The 22,295-nt window shown below is 47.8% G+C and overlaps 1 protein-coding gene across 1 annotated transcript; it reads right to left on the bottom strand.

Moving 5' to 3' along the window:
- Positions 1 to 7,494: 7,494 nt before the first annotated feature.
- LOC146206078 (uncharacterized) lies at positions 7,495 to 8,327 on the bottom strand. The gene is made up of 2 exons (XM_084586989.1): positions 8,164 to 8,327; positions 7,495 to 7,960 (listed from the first exon to the last, which is right to left on the bottom strand). Exons 1-2 carry the CDS (start codon positions 8,239 to 8,241, stop codon positions 7,634 to 7,636), a joined length of 405 nt encoding a protein of 134 aa, XP_084443115.1. The 5' UTR covers positions 8,242 to 8,327; the 3' UTR covers positions 7,495 to 7,633.
- Positions 8,328 to 22,295: the final 13,968 nt, after the last annotated feature.

The following is a 22,295-nucleotide window of genomic DNA, read 5'->3' as shown; positions in this document are numbered from 1 at the left end:
CTCCGGCGGCACCCAGCTTTTTCAGCGCCGCTTGTATATGTACTACGTAGAACTTGCAGCACCAAACCTCAATGCGAGCAGAAAGCGATGCGTTACGTGACGCATCTCATCACAGATGGAAGTGACGAAACTTTGAAGAATCAAAACTACATAACGACCGTCATAGACGTTAATCCACATGATAACGAGGACCAAATGAGCGGGCGTGCGGGCCGCGGGCTGGCCGTCAACACCGCGATTACATGCGCTTGCGCTCTGGTCGTGCTTGCCACCCTGCCGCGGTCCAACTCACGTAAACCTATCATCATGCCATCACGTAGTATATCACCCATTCTAGGCACTATTCTTGCCACTGTACTATTCTTTGTAATTTTACATTTCACGCATGCAGTATGTAGTACATACTTCTTTCACCTCGCACGTACACCTCATACCAACTTCGATTTGGCTACATATGGCTACCATGTTGTTGCCAAGGGATCTAAAAACGTTGGTTGTTGCGTTGCTACAACGCTACAACCACATCTGGGAATCTCGGATCCGTCCGGCTTTCCCGACGGATCCCAAGGCCCATATCGGAGAAAAATGCGTTGGGTCCGTCGGAAGAACCCTACCGATCGGATCCGTCCGCCGTACCCCTGAAAAATATTTCCCGGATCCGTCCGTCGTATCCCGAAGAAAAACGCACCGGATCCGTCGGACGTACCTTTAAGACCATCGATCGGGTCCGTCCGACGTACCTTTAGCCACAGCCAATTTTGTTTCGTCGGCGGGACGCGTCGGTTCGTCTCCGAGGTGGTTGTTGTTGTGGCTGTAGGAAGAAGAAAAAGAAAATGCGCAGGCCTGCTACTGGCTCTGTAGCTGAACCACCTCCGCTGCCTTGTGCGGAGGGAAAGACGCGCGCCGCAACAGCCGTCGTCCACCACCTAAACGGTGACGGGTGCAATGACGGCCTACAACCTCCGAAGGTCCAGCGTTTCGGCAAGTACGTGATTCTTTTGCTCACTCCCGTTCGTCCATAACTTTGCTTGTTTTGCGTTTTTATCTTTATATTCATGATAAAAAGTACGTTAACACCATTTCGCAAATTGGCCCGCATGTTGCATTTCCTGACTGCCTGCAAGGTTCAGCCCAACAAGCTTCTGTGACTGGAGAGCTGACCTGCTCATTAGATGTGCGCATTTCTCAATAATAAAGGTTTTATTATTATCATTTTATCTTTAACTGTTTGTTATCCGTTTCTTATTTATATTTCAACTTTAAAAGTTTATATATATCTGAATCTTATGTCCCGCGTTCAGTTGTATTTCCTTATTATATGTCTAGCTTGTGTTTTAGGTACCACAAATTTGTTGCGCCTGGGATTGTTGTTTATTTCATGTAGATTTCTATATTACTATAGTCAACGACTGTTCTTTGTTCTTTTTATGTTTTTTTTTTAATGTGCTCTACAAGACATGCTCAAGGTCAATGTACAACTGGTCGCGCAACTTGGAAGAAAACGCGTGCAGCTGCCTACTGTCAGAGGCATCAACTCGATGATGAGGGCTCCTGCGAACTGTGAGGCAAATTACTAGCGCACAGAAAATAAGATCTGCCAGAACTCCAAAGAACTAGAAAGTAAACATAATATTCGCGCTCAGGAATGAATGCAGTTTTTGTTTCTTGCGTAAGAAAAAACGTGTCACATTTTTAATAATATTTTAACTTGTTTCTAACGGCCTCTCTCGGCCACTTATCCGCTGCGTAGTTGCCCAAAACTTTTTTCATCCGCGGAGTGGGTGCGTCGTCGGCCCCGGTTCAACGTTCATCGTTGCGTGCTGCGTACAGAGTGGGTTATCTGTAACAAACAGTCAGTATTTCATTCTGCTGGTTGTGGTAGAGGTTTACAGCAAGGCGAAGACTGTCTGTGCTCGATGAGAAACTGATTGCCGCTGCATGTGCGCATTTCCGGACGATGGGACAATGCTGCGTCACAGCTCGGCGGCTCGGCTCGGCCTCCCAGGCACGTCGCAAAAGTGGTGGCTTGTTTTACGGATACACGTCTGCATAAGCGGCGTATCGCTGCATGTTTTAATTGAGTGGTGAAGGTGAGATTTTATTGTTTATTGCCCCCAAGACGCGTGTCGCATTGCTCAGAGCCCCCCGTTCCGCTCCCTTTGCTGCGTGTTTTGCTTACTGCGTCGTATTACCGCACCAACGTTCGCTGAACGTGCTTTAGCTGTTATTACAGTGACGTTCCTATTGTCAATGGGATCTTTCTCATGAACATGTTAAATGCTTAAGTTGTAAATTTGTAACCCCACATTGACTCCTTTCAGTGGCAAATGAAGCGCGAGTAAAATATGGGAATCATGAACAGGGCGAGATTTATTGGAGCGAAGCTATATCGTAGATATTTTCACTTCTCAGACGCATTAACTTCTAAATACTAGCAATCCCAATTTGAATTGCTTACCTAAGCTCTTACAGGTTGGCGTTCTAGCGCTAGCGTTAGTTATTCCGTTCGTTTGTTTTTGTTGTTCTTTGACGCTGATATGTACTTTGTTTGTTAGCAAGATCTTTCACCCTTTTATAATCTCACCGCGTCTCGCTTGGAGACCTACGCTCAGGAAATTTTGTTATCACGAGGATTTCATGAAGACCGTGACGAATGAGCGGTGGTCGCTTTCCTACACTTAAAAGATTTCATTGTCGTGAAGCGCCTATGTAAGTAATCGTGAATTAATAAAGCCTGGCTTCCTATGCAGCACAGCTTCACTCATTTATGCCCTTAGTGAAATGCCTCAAGCCATGTGGTTCTATCCATGTGCTTGCCGAATTCACTTGAAGGCCCTTGTTCACAAACGTGCCCGAAGAAATAAGCCCCAGAATGCGTTTACATGACGCGCGACGAAAGACTAGGCTAACGACGACGGAGGCAGAACGATGCTATGATAAGGTGGTTAAAGATGCCGTAACATTTCAGTTAACGTTAAACTTGACAGTAGAAATCCATGTCAAGTAAAGTTGGCTGAACAGTTACGGTGTCCATTTTTCTGCCTTATCCGAGCATCGTTCTGCCTCCGTCGTTGTTGGCCTTGTTTTTCGTTCATAAGTAAAAAGACAATCAAATTCCCCGCCAAAAGTACGTTACTGTGACGTCACAAGCAACGTCACGTGTTTGTTGTGCCTCACAGTTCGCAGGGGGCACTGGGAAACTAAAGCCTCGCTCAGAGTCGACACGCAGGCTTCTATGGGAGTTACGCTACCATTTGACATGCTACTCATTGATTTCCTTCTCACCGTAACTCTTTTGTATAAATTTCATTTCATGCATGTGTTATCTGTTTCTTTTTTAAGGTTCTATCCGACTGTGTAAAACTTGCGTGTGCATTTTTTTTTTCTCCTTTGCAAAGATCATACGGTTGTTTCTGCGCACATTAAATAAAGATTGATTATTATTATTATTTCTTCTTAATATCTGACGGAAATCATGTGGAATAAACGGACAATATTTTCTATCGGAATAATACGCACGTTTCCATGAACAACCTTTTTGCGATTGTTTTCAATCCGAAGGGCTTAAATCATGGCGATATATGTAAACGCTGATTCTTTCTGCATGGCCGATAACAATCACGACAGATAACGACAGCGAGGAAGAGTCGCCCAAAATACTCTCGCTCCCAAAGCTCTTACGCAACGGCGCCGCGTTCTAGAGTAACGGTGCACGAGCGCGCGCGGTCTTTTGAGAAGGGCGCCAAAATGGACAGCGACAAGAAGCGCCGATTAGCAGCTTTGGCTGTCATCCTTGAAATGTCAGAGGATGATGAAAGCGCAGGTGGTATTGCGCCCAGCAAAAGATCATGCTGGGTTAAACCATGGCTGACGAAGAAGTCGCTTGGCGTGCAAAATCAGTTGTATGAGGAGCTGCGCGCTACTGACCCAGAGCAGTACAAGTGCCTGCTCCGTGTCAGCAGCGAACAGTTCCATCAGCTCTTGGCCCGTGTCCAGCCAAGGATCGAGCGCCAGAATACCGTAATGCGGAATGCCATCCCAGCGAAGACCAGGCTTCAAGTTACCCTGCGTTTCCTGGCATCAGGTGAGCAATTTCACCTATAGTAAGCTGACGACAGTTTCCGTGTCGTAAGGCATACAGTTTAGGAGTGTGCATAGGCGCTATGTTTAGCGCAAGCGAATAATGAGCGAGAACAGTGATTCAGCATCAGATCGAGGGGAAGCTAGGAAGCAAATGTCAGCAGCAGCATTAGGTTAGTAAGTGGTGCCTTAGGAGGCTACTTCTCGCATACCCGGAATGAATCATGTCACCGGCTCCTTAAAAGGTATATGTGGATATTTGAATAATGCGAGACGTGTATATACGTCATCGTAATTAGAGATGCATTATTTATCTCAATTAAAAAGGGGGTGTGGGAGAAGTGAGAAGTTTGTGTTGAATACAGGTACAGTGTCTCATGACAATGTAATATTCTTTTCATTTGTGCGTTTTTTTTTTGTTTTTCTTTTTGTGTGTGTGTGTGTGTGTGTGTGTGTGTGTGTGTGTGTGTGTGTGTGTGTGTGTGTGTGTGTGTGTGTGTGTGTGTGTGTGTGTGTGTGTGTGTGTGTGTGTGTGTGTGTGTGTGTGTGTGTGTGTGTGTGTGTGTGTGTGTGTGTGTTTACATTGCATGCGACTTATTCAGTGCTTGCTTTGCTTTTCAGGGGAGTCTCAGTTTTCACTGAGCCACCAGTTCCGGTTGGGGCACTCCACAGTAAATGGCATTTTACTTGAGACCTGTCTGGCCATATACTTGGAGCTGAAGGATGACTACCTCAAATCTCCAAAAATGAAAGAACAATGGCACACAATTATTAAAGGTTTCAATGAAAAATGGCAATTTCCAAATTGTTGTGGTTCCATCGATGGAAAGCATGTTTGCATTATAAAGCCCCAAAAATCTGGATCTTTTTATTTCAATTATAAAAAGACATTTAGCATCATTCTCTTTGCCCTTGTGGACTCTAATTATAAATTCACTTATTTGGACATTGGCGCTCCGGGTTCACAAGGGGATGGAGGTATATGGCAGACAACTTCCCTGTGCAAAGCTATCGATAACAACAAAGCCGGTCTGCCAGCTTCAGTGAAAATTGGGAACTCCCCCACGCTGACTCTGCCTCCAGTGATTGTTGGAGACGATGTGTTTCCGCTGTCCGAGCACTTGATGAAGCCCTATGCTGGCCATGTCCTGCCACTGGACAAAAAGATATTCAACTACAGGTAACCATAATCAGTGTGTCACATATTTAATCAATCTGCATACCACTTTGTGGCTTGCCATAGCACCTTAGGGCTTGCTTTTATTCCTATAGATATCCATTTGAAACTATGAGCTCTACACACTGATTTACATTAAGCTGTGATGACTTTCTTGTGCAGGCTATCAAGAGCACGCTGGATAGCAGAAAATGCATTCGGAATCCTGTCAAATAGGTTCCGTTTCCTTCATTGTACAATAGAAGCAAAACCGGAGCGTGTCAGCATTTATGTGTTTGCTGCATGTGCCTTCCACAATTTCTTGGGCTCCGACTTGCTGGGTGCTCCAGATGCCAGCGCAGCAATGCCACAAGACACATTCTTTGGTGTTCAATGTCCCATGGGAGCCGCCCAAGGGCAGCAGCCTGTGCACTTAGAGATTCTCTTTGTGAGTATTTCAGTGGCCAAGGAGCTGTGCCTTGGCAAAGAGACATGGTGCATTCGGACATCAGCAAGTACAGGCAGCCTCCTAGCCGACTTTGCTGAAGTGCGCTCTAGCTATTCATTGGTGCACTGTGCTTTCTTCTCTGTGCTTCTGTGCTTTTTTTTTTTTTTTTTTTGAAATTTCCCTCCCATAATATGCCTGATTTATGTTGTGGTGTTTGCTGTTTGTTTGCATGCTATGCTAATGCTGCAACAAGCTGCATTATTTAACACTAGCTGGCTTAGAATGCATGACATGAATAACGAAGAATATTTATTCATATCAAGAAAAATTGTGCATTGTGACTAATTCACATGCAATGGATTGTAAAGTGAGTTGTATTAGAACCTAGTTTATAACTACAGAATAAATAGAGGTACAGAATTGATACAGTACAGAGTAAATATTAAAAATTATAGTCAGCATCAAAAAGTACAATGAACACAGTTTCACAGTTGTCGAGTATTGAAAGACAATTTGATAACAACAAGTGTATTGTTCTTTTCGGCCACTTGGCTAGTCAGGTACACTCAAGATGAAGATCTAGCTTTGTTTTATGATCTGAATAAATTCACCTTAAAATATTGCACTTTGAGGGCATCTCGTTTCTGTAAAAACTGTCAATTGAGTTGTATTAGAACTCAGTTCACAACATGGATTATAAGCACAATGTAAACAGTATCAGAGATCTTGAGTATTAAAACGTAGTTCTATAACAATTTGCACTTTGCCCTAGCACCAACACTACCACAGACTTACCATGCCATAGCACTTATCAAAGACATGGCACTTCACGCACTTATGTGAAACAAGGTAAAAGAGAAACTAAGCACCAGATGAATTTGTAAGTGTTGGGTTAACTTGTGACCAGAAAATAAAGAGGTTGCCTATGTGAAACTGTGTGTTCTTAATGGCACATTACAGCTACAGCACATTATAAACTGTCTCTCCATAGCCTGAGTCACTTCGGGATGTCAGACACCATAAACCAAATCATTAGAAACCTTGATAATTTGAACTCAAAAAGGCCGAAAAATTTGCTTTAATGGTATTAGCTGCTGCCATGGCTCAGTGGTTATGGCACTCAGCTGATGACCAAAAAAAACATGAGCCTTTATAATACATTTCATTTTGTGGGGCCAAAGTGTCAGGTAGAATTTAACGAGTTTAAGTGAATGTGCTTACCATACCTTGTAACGGTTGTTTGACCATAATGCTGTAGTGACACCAAAGCAAAGTAAGAAGTTACCTAGAATGGGTATGCAACTGCAGCCAACACTTCGTTGGGTATGGCACTTTGGTTCCTCTAGCATCACAGTAAAACAAAGTAAAAAATATTGCTAAGAACTGGCTAAATTCAATGCAATTGCTGCTAACACTTAATTAATTATAGCGCCTTGATTTCTCTATAGTAGAAGACAACCTAAGAACACAGCAGTTGCTAACTATGGGCCATGGTATGCGCCATGTATATTGCTTCACTCAAAAGTAAACAAAAGCTGTTTTTGGTAATTGACTACATTAAATTCTTGAGCTTGTAATGTTATGGTTATCCTGACTTAGGCAACAAAGTTTTTTACAATGAACTAAGTACTGCCACAGATAGAATGAGAGGAACAAGATAGATGACACAGTATAAAAGAGCACTGAGCAAAGATAAAAAGGGGGGGGTGGGGGGGAGCCTCAGTTCGCAGGTCGAGCCAACATTTCAACAAGCAGACTTGTCTACGTCCAGACGAAGACAAGTCTGCTTGTCGAAATGTTGGCTCGACCTGCGAACTGAGGCTCCCCCCTCTACCCTTGTTCAATGCTCTTAGTGCCACAGAGGACTTCGTGTTTAAGGTACAGTTACAAAAGTTGCACATGACTACACTATCAAATTAAAAGCTGCTGAAAAGAATAAAAAAAGACATTCAATCATCATTCGGCACATATTTCTTTAAAACTGTGAGCAAATCTTTTTGGCACCTTATGAGGTCACGGGGTGGCAAAGAACACATCATGGCTGCCGTCCCCTTCGCAAAATGAGTTGCAGCGTCGTCGTCTTGCTGAAAAGCATCAGCAATCTTTTCGATGGCTGCCGTCCTTTTTTGGATGGTGTCACCCTGTAATGGACCCCGATTTATATGGCGTGGGCAACTGTTGGGTGTCAGCGTTGGAGGATCCAGCAGCACATTCCTCGTGTCTAGAGATGGGTCAGCCGCCCTCTCCGCGTTGCAGCATGTGGCATCATCATCGGGCTGACGTGGAAAACACACCAAAATAATGTGTCAATTGGTAGCCACAATAGCACATAAATTTAGACGGCGCTAATGCTGCGATGCTTCAAGCTTGAGCACAGGCAAAGAGGTACTTTGGAATAGGTCTGGTGTAAAATGGTTTATATTTTAGTGCATGACACATCCTGGTTATGTTGATGTGTAGATAGTGAGGCAGCACTTACCAATTCACATTCGTCGCCGAAAGCTTCAGTGACAGTCCTGGCCGATGACGATGGTTGTGTAGCATCCAAGAATGTCATACAGGAAAAGAATTTCCATTTACCAGAATAGGTGTCTGAAGCAGGCTGGCCACTCTTGGTCGTGCGGACCTTCTTTTGCTCTGTGCGATATGTTCTCCTTTTATTGTTGAAAAACGTCCGCAAGAGGTCTGAAACAATTTACAACATCTGATTAATAACTGCCCTCGAGCCATCATACACTGGCAATAACTGTAATGTGGATATGCGCAGCTATAAAGCACAATTGGGACCACCAGTCAGATTTTTGTTTTGCTTTTTTAAATATTCTGGTCTTTTTTATTTTTTAAATTCCTGCAACTGTTGTCCTTTCCCTCAGTGCCCTGCGGCACCCTTATGCTAGATGAGGAAAACTGGGGACTTCTTAGAAAGCCGCAGTAGATGTTGCTCAACGCATATTTATTCAGGAGACGGTGGGGATATGGCAGCAGTCCTGACTGGCGCCTTCATTCCGAGACACCAGAGTATGGCATGCGCCTTGGCTGGGGAACAGACTGATGGTGGTTTGAGTCCTGGCGTGGACACAATCTTATTTTTTTTATTGAACCTTTTTTTTTCTAGGGGTATGTCACACCGTGGTGACAACTCATGTACACCCTCATGAGGCAAGAAATGCTTTCACATTAAAGTATACCAATGGGTCCAAATGAATTTCTTCAGCTAAATCGCAAAAAAAAAAAAAAAAAAAGTCAACTGGGCCATTTGATTGTGATATCTGAACAGTTATTTTTGACTGGAAGCATCAATTCAGCTCGAATGGTTAAGATGACTGAACGGTGAAAACACAACTCTTTTTCGAGCAGTTCGTTTCGATTTCTAATTAAGCCCAACTGGCTTTTTTTTTTTTTTCTAGCAATGCGCGCACTGCCATCAAAGCACCTACGCTAAGATGCTTCGTTTGTCGCGCAGCACACTGCTGTAGCGCTGAATACTGCCTGGTCTTTATCGAAAGCTATATAGTAACGGCGAGCACACTCTTACAACGCGCGTACAAAGCGCGCCGGCAAATAATTGCGAACGAAAACGAGAAGAAACAACTTGAGAATTTTGGAAACTTACCTGCAGTGTATGGGCCGCACTGCGGGTACTTCAGCTCCATTTCTTCGGTAATATGTTGCCACAGCGTGGCCCGCAGAGGATTGTCGGAATATTCATCGCTGTGAATATTCCAGAGAGCGGGAAAACTTTCCACCAGCGCGATAAAAAGGAAGTTGCCTCGTCACTGAATCTTGAACCGTACGAGCAAGATGGGCTTTGAATCGTAGAAAAATCGGAGTACTCAGAGAGCGATTCAGCCATCGCTGGGTCGTTGACGATCAGCGTGTGAAAATTTGGAAATTTAGCGCGAGCAGACAGACAGACAGAGAGAGAGAGAACTTTTATTTGTCCAACAGAGTGACTATTGACGTGCCAGGCCGACCAAGCTTCACCGCGTCACCGGGTTGTGTGGCGCCGCCGTGTCGCGGGATGGACGTTGCTCTACTCCCCCTGCGTTTGCGGTTTTGGGAGGAACGAGACCTCGGCCAGCGGGAGAGAAGGAGCTAGCGCGCTGCTCCAGAACGTATTCGCAGGCTGGGATGCGCGGCCGCCCATCGGACGTTTGTTGCCATCGGCTACGAGATGGGTCCCGGGAAGCTACTTCTTACACCGTGGTCCCGGGACCTGTGGCTCCGTTCCTGCGACCTGCAGCTGCATCTCGACAGCCTGCTGCCTGACAGTGATTTGTGACTGCGTGGGCGGGGCCGGACGAGAGGAAGACGCGAGAGCGTTTTCAGACACGAATGTTTTGTGAAGCGACCGAGAGATTGCTCGAGAGGCATCTCAATGGAGGCAGGCTGCCGTCCTGCTCTCAGAGTTCTTTGTTTATGCTGTAAATACCTGTATGAAGCTATTTTCATTTGTTCTTCCTAACTCCGTCTCGTACGTCCGCTTCATCGTTGTTCCCACCCCAACACCACGCTATCCGTGAATCACGATACTCCCGCTCTTCGGGGGTTAGCAGACAGCTTTTGCGCTCATGTATTTCAGATCGATCACAAGCTTAGATTGGATTTAAATTCTGCTCGTCGCCAGACTAAAACGGTTTACCGCTAATGCATCCAGAGTCACAGCTACGGACCTGAAGTGTGAAAAGGCCTCTTGGCCATATCGTGAATCGCTGCTTGCGGACTGAAGCAAAGCAGCGGAAATCACTGACGTAGGGCCACGTCACAGCGAATCGTGAGCGTGATTCGCGATTTGGTCCGCCGTGTGAATCCACCTTTACCTTCAAGGTCGACACCGGCGCGGATGTGACTGCAATCGCACACGACCAGTACGACAGAACCGTCATGGGACCCATCAAGTCAACGCAACAGCTGTTGATAGGCCCAGGCCAGACAGCGATAGCCACTGTTGGCTACATCGATGCAACAGTCACCTGGCGCAACACTGAAGTCCAAGAAGCAGTCTTCATCATCAAAGGATTAAAAGAACCGCTGCTCAGTCGACCAGCTATAGAATCTTGGGATTCTACAGCGCCCTCTTGAGCTAGACGAAACCCTCGCACAATCAACTGATGTCCCCAACTTCTTGGCGTCATACCCAAAGCTAACGTCTGGGCTGGAGTCATGAAGACTGAGTACCACATCAAAGTCAAAAAGGATGCTGAGCCATACGCAGTCAGTTATCCTAGGCGCGTGCCTCTTCCACTGCTTCCACTTGTGAAGAAAGAACTAGAAAGGATGGAAGACTTGGGAGTCATCCAGAAGATCGAGCGAGCAACCGAGTGGTGTTTTCCAATGGTTGTCGCACGAAAAAAGAACCATGAGCTGCTCATCTGCGTGGACTATGGTCAACTCAACCAACAAATAATACGCGAACGTGTGCTCATGCCTACGGTGGACGAGTGTCTTGCAAAATTAGCAGGTGCAACAGTTTTCAGCCGCCTAGATCCACGAGCAGGGTATACTGGCAGGTGCCACTGTCCAAGGACTCTCGCGAATACACAGCCTTCATCACACCAGTTGGCAGGTTCCAGTTCCTGAGGCTTCCCTTCGGAATCTCCACAGCGCCAGAGTTCTACCAACGAGAAATGCTCCGTGTGCTCGAAGAACTAGATGGTGTGAGTTGTCTACAAGATGACATCATTGTCTCAGGGAAGACAACTGAGGAACACGACACCAACCTACTGCTGGTGCTGAGGAAGCTGAGATATGCAGATGTTACCCTCAACATCGACAAGTGCTCCTTTCGACAAACAGAAGTAACATTCTTAGGACACGTCGTAAACTCAACAGGAGTCAGCGCCGACCCGAAAAAGGTCATGGCCATAGTCCAGCTCGACCCACCATGTGATGTGTCAGAAGTCAGGTCTTTTTTGGGCTCTGCAAACCACCTAGCGAAATTTCTTCCAGAGCTAGCAGACTTTACGAAGCCTCTCAGAGACTTGCTCCATGGACGCCGACTGGCACTGGGGCCCAGCTCAGCAGCAGAGTTTTGACAAACTCAAGCAAGCTTTAAGCAGGCCGCCGATTCTCACTCACTACGATGCTCAGTCGCCTCACACAGTGTCTGTGGATGCTTCCTCATACGGTCTTGGGGCTGTACTTCTACAGCAGTCGCACGAAAAGCTCCTACCTGTGGCATATGCATCACGCTCCCTTACGGATACAGAACAAAGATATGCCCAAATCGAAAAGGAGGCACTGGCAATCAGATGGGCTTGCGAACATTTCCGCAAATACCTGTTGGGATCAACCTTTCACGTGGAAACGGGCCACAAGCCGTTAATACCGCTGCTGACGACTAAACGACTTGACGAGCTGAGTCCTCGCCTTCAACGTTTCAGGATGCGCCTTTTGGAGTACGACTACACCATGTCCCACACTCCCGGCAAAAAGCTGTACACAGCTGACCTGTCCCGGAAGCCATCTGGGAAACCAGCAGACAAAGAAAGAACTCTCAAGAGTGCGGTGCGCGAGTTTGAAGAATTAGCACTTGAACAGCTCCCTGCTTCAAACCAAATGCTGGACAGAATCAGGGCAAGCATCCAGTCAGACGAAACACTTTCCAGGGTGGCTACCTTCTGCACTACATCATGGCCAACTGTGCATGGGCTGTCACCTGACCTGAAAAGGTACGTCGAGGTGGCTAGTGAGGTTTCGCTCGTTGATGGTCTGCTATTCAAAGGCGACAGAATAATCGTCCCGCCAGACATCAGAGTACAGGTTCTGGAAAAACTCCATGCAGGTCACTTGGGCACAACGAGGTGCCGAGCGAGGGCAAGAGAATGCATATGGTGGCCAGGCATAGGCAAGCACATTGAAGACTACGTGGAAAAGTGTCCAACTTGCAGAGAGCACAGAAAGCCAGAAACAGAACCCCTGCTTCTAACCCCATTGCCAGCACACCCTTGGGACACAGTTGGCATGGATCTCTTCACGCTGGAGGGGAAAGAGTATGTTGTAGTAGTAGACTACTACTCCCGAATTTTCGAGCTAGAACAGCTGCCGAGGACAGCTACAAAAAACATAGCCCTAGTCTTGGAGCCAATGTTTGCACGGTACGGTGTTCTACGGACAATACACACAGACAACGGGCCGCAGTTCACTTCCACAGAGTTCAAAGAACTAGTGCATCACTGGGGAGCCTCACACACAACCTCAAGCCCTTACTACCCACAGAGCAACGGTATGGTTGAGAGGGCTGTGCAGACAACAAAGCAGCTTTTGGAAAGTCTTCCAACATACACGAAGCGCGCTGCTTGCCTACAGGGCCACACCAAGCATGGAAGGGTTTTCACCACAACTCTTTATGGGTCGTCGTCTGAACACCACAGTACCAACCACTTCGAAGCTGCTAGCCCCGAAGTGGGATGACAGCGAATTCAGACAAAATAATGAAGCCTGCAGAGCTCGTGCAAAACAATCATACGGCACCCGGCACAAGGTACGGAGCCGAGAGCGCTTACCACCAAGCACAGCGGTGCGCATCCTCGCTGGAGCTGCATCACACGGCGTGGTAACACAGCCAACATCAGAACCAAGGCCCTACGTTGTACAAACCGACAGAGGGCAAGCAAGACGTACACCAAGACACCTGCAACCGTTGCAGGACACGAACACCACAAGAAGTGGACGTGTTTGTAAGCGACCAGAACGCCTATAGACCTGTGAGATCAAACCTTTCAAGAAAGGGGGGTGTTGTGGACGCCACTGACGACAGCGCCCCAAGCGGCAAGCTAACCAGGCGGACCGCCGGGAGACCCCAGCATGGGCGAGCGCGCTATAAGCGCGCCAAGCAGAGTGAAAACGGGCGCCATTACCTGATGTATAAATAAACAGTTTTGCCTGTTATACCGGCTACGTCTACCACAATTACCTTCCAACCCTCCCGATTTGCCCGGGAGCGTTCCGATTTGTGACCGAACTTTCCGATTGTACGATCACTTCATTCATTCATTCATTCATTCATTCATTCATTCATTCATATACCTTTATTCATGAGGATGACCTGAGGCCTAGAGGGGAAGGGGGCGAGTTCCGCATCGTAACCACACAGTATTCAGCGCATCGCACATACACACAACAGAGGGCACCACCAACCAACTAGCTCAGGAGTTAACTTTCTTAAAAATTGCATCATAATCGCCAGGTCACCATCAGAGGCCGCACCATCGGCATCATTATCTTTTTTACCTTTCTAATGGCCTGTAATATGGATCCAGGGTAGGCTGTGATTACAGAGGGGAAGAGCCGCATCTACTGATCAAGGCCAATTTGACAATTAATATGCTGAGCAATTTGAACCACGTTAGCCAAAGTGGCTGTCGCTGGTCGCGTAAACGGTAACGGTAACGGTGTGGCGGTCGTTTCTTGGCGGCGGCGGCAAATTCGTCAGTGACGGCACCCGCAAAAGATGTAAAGTTTCGCTGGCTTCGCCTTCGTTCTAGGACGGCCTCTCAGCGCACTTGTCGCAGCTTTGCCCAAACGTCACGCTATCAATCATCAATCCTCTATCGCTCTCGGCCGCATGCCTCATGTTACCAAGCTGCCCTGATGGCGAACCATCGCGGCCAATAACGGTCGCGGACAGAATTGCGTCGCTTGTAATGGTTTCGCATTAAAAAACTAAAACGGCGCTTCAATGGCGTCAATCAGTTTGCATCTGCTGCGGAGGCATCGCGAGAACAGTCGGCAGCTGAGTGCAGAGGTCAGTTGCTTTTTATGCTTGCTGCTTGTGTGTATATTTAGACAGCGTTTAGAGCTCGAGTTTTCCGAAAGTACGCATCTTGGTTGGATAGGCTCTTCCATCTTATTCGTAATAGGGGAGCAATATTATTAATTTGCATCCACCCAAGCACAGCTATACGGCTACAAAGGAAAGCTATACTACTTTCTCGGGAACTTCATATATAAAGAGAAATTCGTCCTGGTCTGGGGATCTAACCCAGGACCGCGGCCTTTAATTTTCGGGGCAGTCGCTCTACCAACTGAGTTAACCAGGACATCCTACCGGGTGTCCAAGCTAACTTTAGCCAAGGGTTAAAAAAATAAAACATTTGAGATATGCCAGATAAACCACTTGTATACAGCTCCCAGCTATCCCGAGCGGTACAGGCAATTTTTATTTTGCAATTAACTAATTAGTAATCAAGGTAATTTTTCTAACTTGCTAAGGATTGACTTTAGACAATAAATGTGATTTGCAAAGTTGAAGAGCATATTCTAAAAAAGCCCACGAAATGCAAAAATATCACGTGACTAACGCATTCGTGAGCCACGATTGTGGTTGCTCTCAATCGTGGTTGGAGTGAACGAAATAGCTGCGGCCGTGACTCGACTGCCCAGTCCCAATGGATGGTTGCAGCCAGCGCGGTGAGCACGCAGCGACTTGGACCGTCACGTGCGCCGACTACCTGAAGCGGACGAAGAAACCACCGCAGCCATATCGGCCTGCCGCTGCAACGGGATTGTGGAGCCAAGGCCGCAACTGATTTCGTTCACTAAAGCCCAGGTTGAGGCAGCACAATCGTGGTGTACGAATGCGCCAGTCACGTGATATTTTTTTGTATTTCGCGGGCGGAAAAACGATACACGTGCGGATTTCTTTATCGGAAATACATGGAATGGGGGTTTAAAAGGTGCTCTTCAACTTTGCAAATCCATTTATTGTCTAAAGGGATCCGTTAGTAAATTAGAAAAATTATTTTAATTTCTAATTCGTTAATTGCAAAATAAAATAATGGTTTTACTCTGGTTAACCCTAGCTGAATTGAGATAGCAACGGCGCAAGCTTCTTTTGCCTGCTACATTATTCCCCTATCACGCCCTATCAGTATAAGGCACTACATTATTGGGGACACTTAAGCTCATCGTTTAAGAGTATGACGCGAGAGCGTAAGCTTCCTGCCTTCTTTTTCTGCGTGTCCTCCTCCTCGGCTGTTCAAGGTCAAGCGTGGTCTCCGCCGAGACCACGCGACGGCCCGAAATCTGGCGCAGTATTGCTATCGCAATAAAAAAAAAATCCCTGTGGTGCGCCATATGGTCAGCAGCTGTATACAAGTGTGTGTGTGTGTGTGTGTGTGTGTGTGTGTGTGTGTGTGTGTGTGTGTGTGTGTGTGTGTGTGTGTGTGTGTGTGTGTGTGTGTGTGTGTGTGTGTGTGCGTGCGTGTGTGTGTGCGTGCGTGCGTGCGTGCGTGCGTGCGTGTGTGTGTGTGTGTGTGTGTGTGTGTGTGTGTGTGTGTGTGTGTGTGTGTGTGTGTGTGTGTGTGTGTGTGTGTGTGTGTGTGTGTGTGTGTGTGTGTGTGTGTGTGTGTGTGTGTGTGTGCTGTTTATTGCCTCGGGGCATAAAAAGAATGTTATGACAGATGAAGGGTGTGGTGAAATAAATGAAAAAAGGTTGGCTGACGAAATGAAGTCGAGGAAAGAACGATGATGCGGTCCCTGCGTCTCGCGCGGCATAGGCCAGCTGCCACCAGGTGCCGGATCCGCGTTGTTGCGTTGGTACTGCTCCGGTAGCGGACCAACGGGTAGCGAAAAGCCGAGTCAGACGTCGGGCTGCATGCACTTCAATATTGGGCGTTGGTCACCCAAGCAGAGACTGGCCGAGAGTTAGAGAGAACTTAACGAAGGTTTATTTACATGGTGAATCTGAGAAGGTACACACTGGAGAGCACTCGTGCTCTCGTTTTTAACAACTTTTTTTGTCCCCAAGTACCTAGTTGGGGAATTTTCTATTTTGTCAAAGTCCAATCACATTTGAGTTCCTGATCTGCTGGCATTCGGGAACCGCCCACTAGAACGTCCTCCCAGCGCACTCTTTCCACTTTAGCGGCACGATGGCGACTCCGCCGGGGGAAGTCAGGCATGGGGGTCCCAAGGAGGCTTGCTGGCTGTCCAAGGTCGGAACCGCGCGCCACCCACGCGGGCCCCTCGCGCGGGAGCACTCCGCGGGAAAGGAATGCGGTGACCGCTCTTCTCCACGGGGGGGGGAGATGACCCGCTCTCTCTCCTCGGTGCTAACACGCAGGCGCCGCGGCTCTCTGTTTCCAAACACAGGCGCGCCCGCTCTTCGGCGAATTCGTTAGCGCCTCTGCGCACAGTCCTCCGGACACAAACTGGGGCAACTGCTGCCGTCGCTGCCGATATGCGACACCGCGTTGCTGCGTCCTGGGTGGTTCTGGTCCACGAACTCCGAGGTGGTCGCGTGCAGTCTTCTTAGAAAAACGGACGCCCATCTCGACACGTGCACCGTCTCGTTACTCGGGAAGTTCGAAACGTAACAGCTTCTCCGGCGGCGGTTGAAGATCCCGATGCACAAAGGTCAGCAACCATTGTCCAGAGGGATACACGATGTCGTTCTGGTTCGGCTCACTGTTGCTGATGCTCTGCTGCCTCCAACGGACTCTGCAGCTCCTCGTTGCCTCTTGTCAAGACTATGGAGGGCTTCTTGCTCTCTGCAGACCAGCTCATTCACAGGAAAGACAGCATCAGTTTGAACAACACGAAAATCACAGCCGCAAAGACGGCAAGCGCCAGGACTCTCTCCACGAGATCCACCAGGCTCTCATACCAATATTACTTTAATCCTTTTACTATTACTTCAGCACTTGAAACAACCAGAACATTATTCATTCACACAAACACAATGTTCAAGATTAAAATAAAAATGGTAATAATGCAAACGTATGCCAGGAAAAAAAAACATACCCAAGCCAGACTCACCGATGCTATCAATAACACCAAAAGCATCGACTTAAGTCATCGGCATTGCCGTTAGGTTTACCGTGGCTCTATCTTTCGCTTTCCGGGCAAGCTAGCTAGACAGCGCGTGTCGGACAGTCTCTGAATGACTTCCGCTGGGCTCTCCCATTGAACTTCCAATTTATTTTTCTGGGACGGTTTTAGCACCATTACCGCGTCTCTAGCTTCAAGACAGCGTAATCTCGCTGTTCGGTCATTGCACTGTTTGGCCCTCACCTGCGCTTTACTCATTTCGCCTCCCGCGAGCTCCTGCCCCTTGTGCAACCTTTCAAGCAGCGCGAGCACGTATTCGACCATCGTAGGGTTCTCTTCCCTGCCCTCACGCGATTCCCGAAGAAAGCGTAGTAGCGAGCGCAGGGAGCGGCCGTTGACCATTTCGGCCGGCAAGAACCCCGTGGCCTCATGAGGCACGGTTCTCAGCGCAAACATTGTTGCATGCAAACAGGCATCCCAGTCGGTTTTGCGATCAAAACACAGGGCTCTCAGTATGCGTTTCATTACTGAGTGCATCTTTTCTACCGGGTTGGACTGCTGGTGGTACACTGAACTATGGATTAATTTAATCCCACACTTCTCCAGGAAAGTTGTATTCAGTGCGCTGGTAAGAACAGTCCCCTGATCTGACTGTATTTCAGCGGGAAACCCAACCCGTGCGAAAATGGACATGAGTGCGTTCACAATTTCCATTGAGCTTAACTCCTTCAGGGCCACTGCCTCAGCAAACTTGGAGGCAGGACAGATTACTGTCAAAATGTGGCTGCAACCAGTCTTAGTCCTTGGAAGGGGACCAACAGTGTCGATCACGAGTCGTCGAAATGGCTCCGTGATCACAGGCACAAGCTTCATTGGGGCTCTCGCCTTATCTCCCGGCTTGCCCCCCCGTTGACATGTGTCGCAGGTCCTTACAAAATTTTCCACCTCCCGAAAACATCCCGGCCAGTAATATTCCTGCAACAACCGATTCTTTGTTTTCTTGAGCCCTAAATGACCTGACTGGGAGCTCTTGTGAACCAAGTGCAAAAGATCACCGCGGTAGCGTTTTGGTACGACCAATTGGTCGACCTGCACTCCTCTGCGATCACGATACTTTCGATAAAGTATTCCGGACCTTTCTAAGAATATCACGTTTTTCTTCGCGATACCTTTACTCTTCATGTGCCTAAGATTCTGCAGTGTGGAATCGGCTCTTTGCTCGGCTATCAGGGACGATCGGTCCACCCCGAGCAATCTTTGCAAGCTGTCAGATGCCGGTGTTATGAGAAGCTCACCGCAGGCCTCTTTAAGCTCAATACAATCCTCGCTACTTTCTCGCGTGTCTCGGATGTTCACTTCCTCGCTAATCGGCGCGTGGACTGCCTCTGTCGTGTCTAACGGCTCACTCTCTGTCGCGTCAACGTCACCTGACGCTTCCAGTGTGACGGATTTAGCAGCCAGCTTTCGTGCTTTCGAGCGAGTCAACGCGTGAACAGCCCCTTCTCCGAACACTAGTCCCTTCTGCTGCAAGAGTTGGTCAGATCTGTTCGAAAAAAGATAGGGGTACTGTTTCGACAGACTGGCTGACACAGCAGCCTCCGTATGAAGTACGCCAAATGGACCTTGAATGCTGATGTTAGCGATTGGAAGGCACACGCTACCGGCTTCCACCGCTTGTTTAATCCATGCGCACTCTCCAGTGAAATTTTCTGGCTCTACATACGAGGGATGAACTATATCCATTGTAGCTGCCGAATCTCGAAGCAAGCGACACGGTTTTCAGTTCACGTCGAGATCTCGTAAGTATGGCTCTAGAAGCCGCATACTTTCATTGTTGCTGTTCACTGACAAGCAAACAATCTTTGGGCTTTTGCAAGCCGCAGCTAAATGTCCCGGCTTTTGGCAGTTGTAACAAACCAATGGCCGTCTCTTTTCAAAAGCTTTCTTCTGGCAGTTTTCTACTTCAAGTGCTTCCTCTCTTACGATCACACTTCTTTCTGAGACGTCTACGCCTCGTGCTTGCTGTCTCTCTTCTACAGGCTGCCCTCTCCATCCAGCTGCTTTCCTATTCTGGTGTTTAAGGCTTTCCGTCCTGTCCAGCGCACGGCGCGAGACGAACTCTTCTGCCAGTTCTGCTGCCTTCGAAACAGTCGCAACTTCCGGCCTGTCTTGCACCCAATGCCTTACTTCATCAGGCAAGCAAGAGTAGAACTGCTCGAGTCCGAAGCATTGCAACATTCTTTGGCTTTCGTCATAAGCTTTAGCTTCTTTGAGCCGTTCCCCCAAGTTAGCCATGAGCTTATACGCGAACTCCGGGTACGACTCATCATTCTCCTTTTTAGCTTTGCGAAATTTTTGCCGGAAAGCTTCCGCTGACATTCTATACTTTTTGAGCAGACTAGATTTAACCTTATCGTAATCGTCTGCATCTTGTTTAGTCAAGCGGGCTATCACATCTGCCGCCTCACAAGGCAACAGTGTCAGCAAGCACTGTGGCCAAGTTGCTTTGCTAAACCCTGCCTTCTCGCACGTGCGCTCAAAGTTTACCAAGAACAGACCTATGTCCTCTCCTTTCCTATAAGGTTGCATAAGGTCTTTCATGCGGAACGACTTGCGTTCTACTGTGCCCGATGCTACGCTCTCATCACTTTCATTTCGAGCTTTTAGCACCTGCAGTTCGAGACGCTTCAGCTCAAGTTCCTGCTCTAAGCGCTTACTCTCTTCAGCCATGCGTTTCTCATTTTTTTCTTCTGCTTCCCTCTTTGATTTCTCTCTCTCAGCAATCAGCTCCAGGCATTCCGAGAGCTCATCGTCGTCTGCCTCAAGTGCCTCAATAGCCTCAATGATATCTGGCTTTCTCGTTTGGTCCTGAAGATCTAAACCCAGACTTTTGGCCAACTCCAGCAAAAGTGGCTTTTTCAACACTTTCAAATTCATGGTTATCCCGAGTGCTGCAATTTCTTCCTTTTAGAAATCTCTTATCGTCACGTACTTTCAAGTCCCGTGCTAACGATAAACAATTCCCTACCACCTTTGTAAACTTACTTACTACAAAGCCTGGTAAAACCTCAGTAAAGAAAAGCCAAGCACTCACCGACCAACCATGATTCCAGCGGAGTCCATCCCGACGCTGCCAACCAGCTGTTGCGTTGGTACTGCTCCGGTAGCGGACCAACGGGTAGCGAAAAGCCGAGTCAGACGTCGGGCTGCATGCACTTCAATATTGGGCGTTGGTCACCCAAGCAGAGACTGGCCGAGAGTTAGAGAGAACTTAACGAAGGTTTATTTACATGGTGAATCTGAGAAGGTACACACTGGAGAGCACTCGTGCTCTCGTTTTTAACAACTTTTTTTGTCCCCAAGTACCTAGTTGGGGAATTTTCTATTTTGTCAAAGTCCAATCACATTTGAGTTCCTGATCTGCTGGCATTCGGGAACCGCCCACTAGAACGTCCTCCCAGAGCACTCTTTCCACTTTAGCGGCACGATGGCGACTCCGCCGGGGGAAGTCAGGCATGGGTGTCCCAAGGAGGCTTGCTGGCTGTCCAAGGTCGGAACCGCGCGCCACCCACGCGGGCCCCTCGCGCGGGAGCACTCCGCGGGAAAGGAATGCGGTGACCGCTCTTCTCCACGGGGGGGAGATGACCCGCTCTCTCTCCTCGGTGCTAACACGCAGGCGCCGCGGCTCTCTGTTTCCAAACACAGGCGCGCCCGCTCTTCGGCGAATTCGTTAGCGCCTCTGCGCACAGTCCTCCGGACACAAACTGGGGCAACTGCTGCCGTCGCTGCCGATATGCGACACCGCGTTGCTGCGTCCTGGGTGGTTCTGGTCCACGAACTCCGAGGTGGTCGCGTGCAGTCTTCTTAGAAAAACGGACGCCCATCTCGACACGTGCACCGTCTCGTTACTCGGGAAGTTCGAAACGTAACAGCGTCGACTTCAGCGCTGGACATTCACATAGCAGGTGATGGATGTCAGCTTCTGTATTTTTGGAGACTGGGCACCTAGGGTGTGGATACAAATACCGAAATTGAGGCCACTTTCGAATCACTGCCGGTATAGGGCGAGAGCGAAGTGATCAATATCTCGAAGTGGGAATGGTATTGGTTGGATATTTAGGGGAATCCACCAAGGTGGAGTAGATTTGTAGTAAGGGGGTAATTACGACTTGCAGTGTACGTTGCCGCGAGATGTTGACCCACAGAACCAAGGGTAAAAACTGATATGGCTATTAATAATGCCGGCTGCAAATCTCTGATTGTTACTGTACGCCTAGTTGAAACAATTGGAAAGTTAATTATTAGCAAAGTTGACGAGCTTACTAATTGAACGATATTACCTAGTTTTCTTATGTCCGATGACACTGGTACAACTGTGCATAAAAAACTGCCTTCATATCTCAAAACCCCTAGTTAAAAAAAAAATATATATATATGTATATTGTGCCCGGCTTCTTTGAAACACCTCGTCATGTGGCAAGTAGAGGATGTATTGGATGTATGCTCTGGCTGCCGTGTCCTTATATTTTTGTAGCAGTGTACGTTCCTATCTGTGGGCATAAGATGACTACGTCAGGGCAGTCATGATAAGCCTGCAAATGATACCTGTGCCCGCCTCTAGGAATTTATCTTATCAAATTTTCTATCTTCAGATGGACTTTTCGCTAAGGTCAGGAAGGTGATTACTGAGAGGCTTAGCGCAGGACAGACGAGGACAAGAGGGTGGTGGTGGTAAGCATTTAATACAAAACGAGAGGATGCTTGAGAGCCACCCCTAGTGGGCCGCTCCCCTTACAATACTAGGTGGAGTCCCTTATTCCGGGACTCCATTGGTCTGAG

The sequence above is a fragment of the Amblyomma maculatum genome, chromosome 1, assembly GCF_055883805.1.
Source record: "Amblyomma maculatum isolate TAMU_Amacu chromosome 1, ASM5588380v1, whole genome shotgun sequence".
Lineage (NCBI taxonomy): Eukaryota > Metazoa > Arthropoda > Arachnida > Ixodida > Ixodidae > Amblyomma > Amblyomma maculatum.
This window is presented reverse-complemented; position numbering and strand designations above follow the sequence as displayed.

What these genes read in the sequence shown, in the direction of transcription:
- LOC146206078 (XM_084586989.1), bottom strand. Translation starts at nt 8,241, where the DNA reads ATGACATTCTTGGATGCTACACAACCATCGTCATCGGCCAGGACTGTC. An exon ending in TCGGCGACGAATGTGAATTG is followed by an intron (nt 7,961 to 8,163) that starts GTAAGTGCTGCC and finishes TTTCCACGTCAG; the next exon opens with CCCGATGATGATGCCACATG.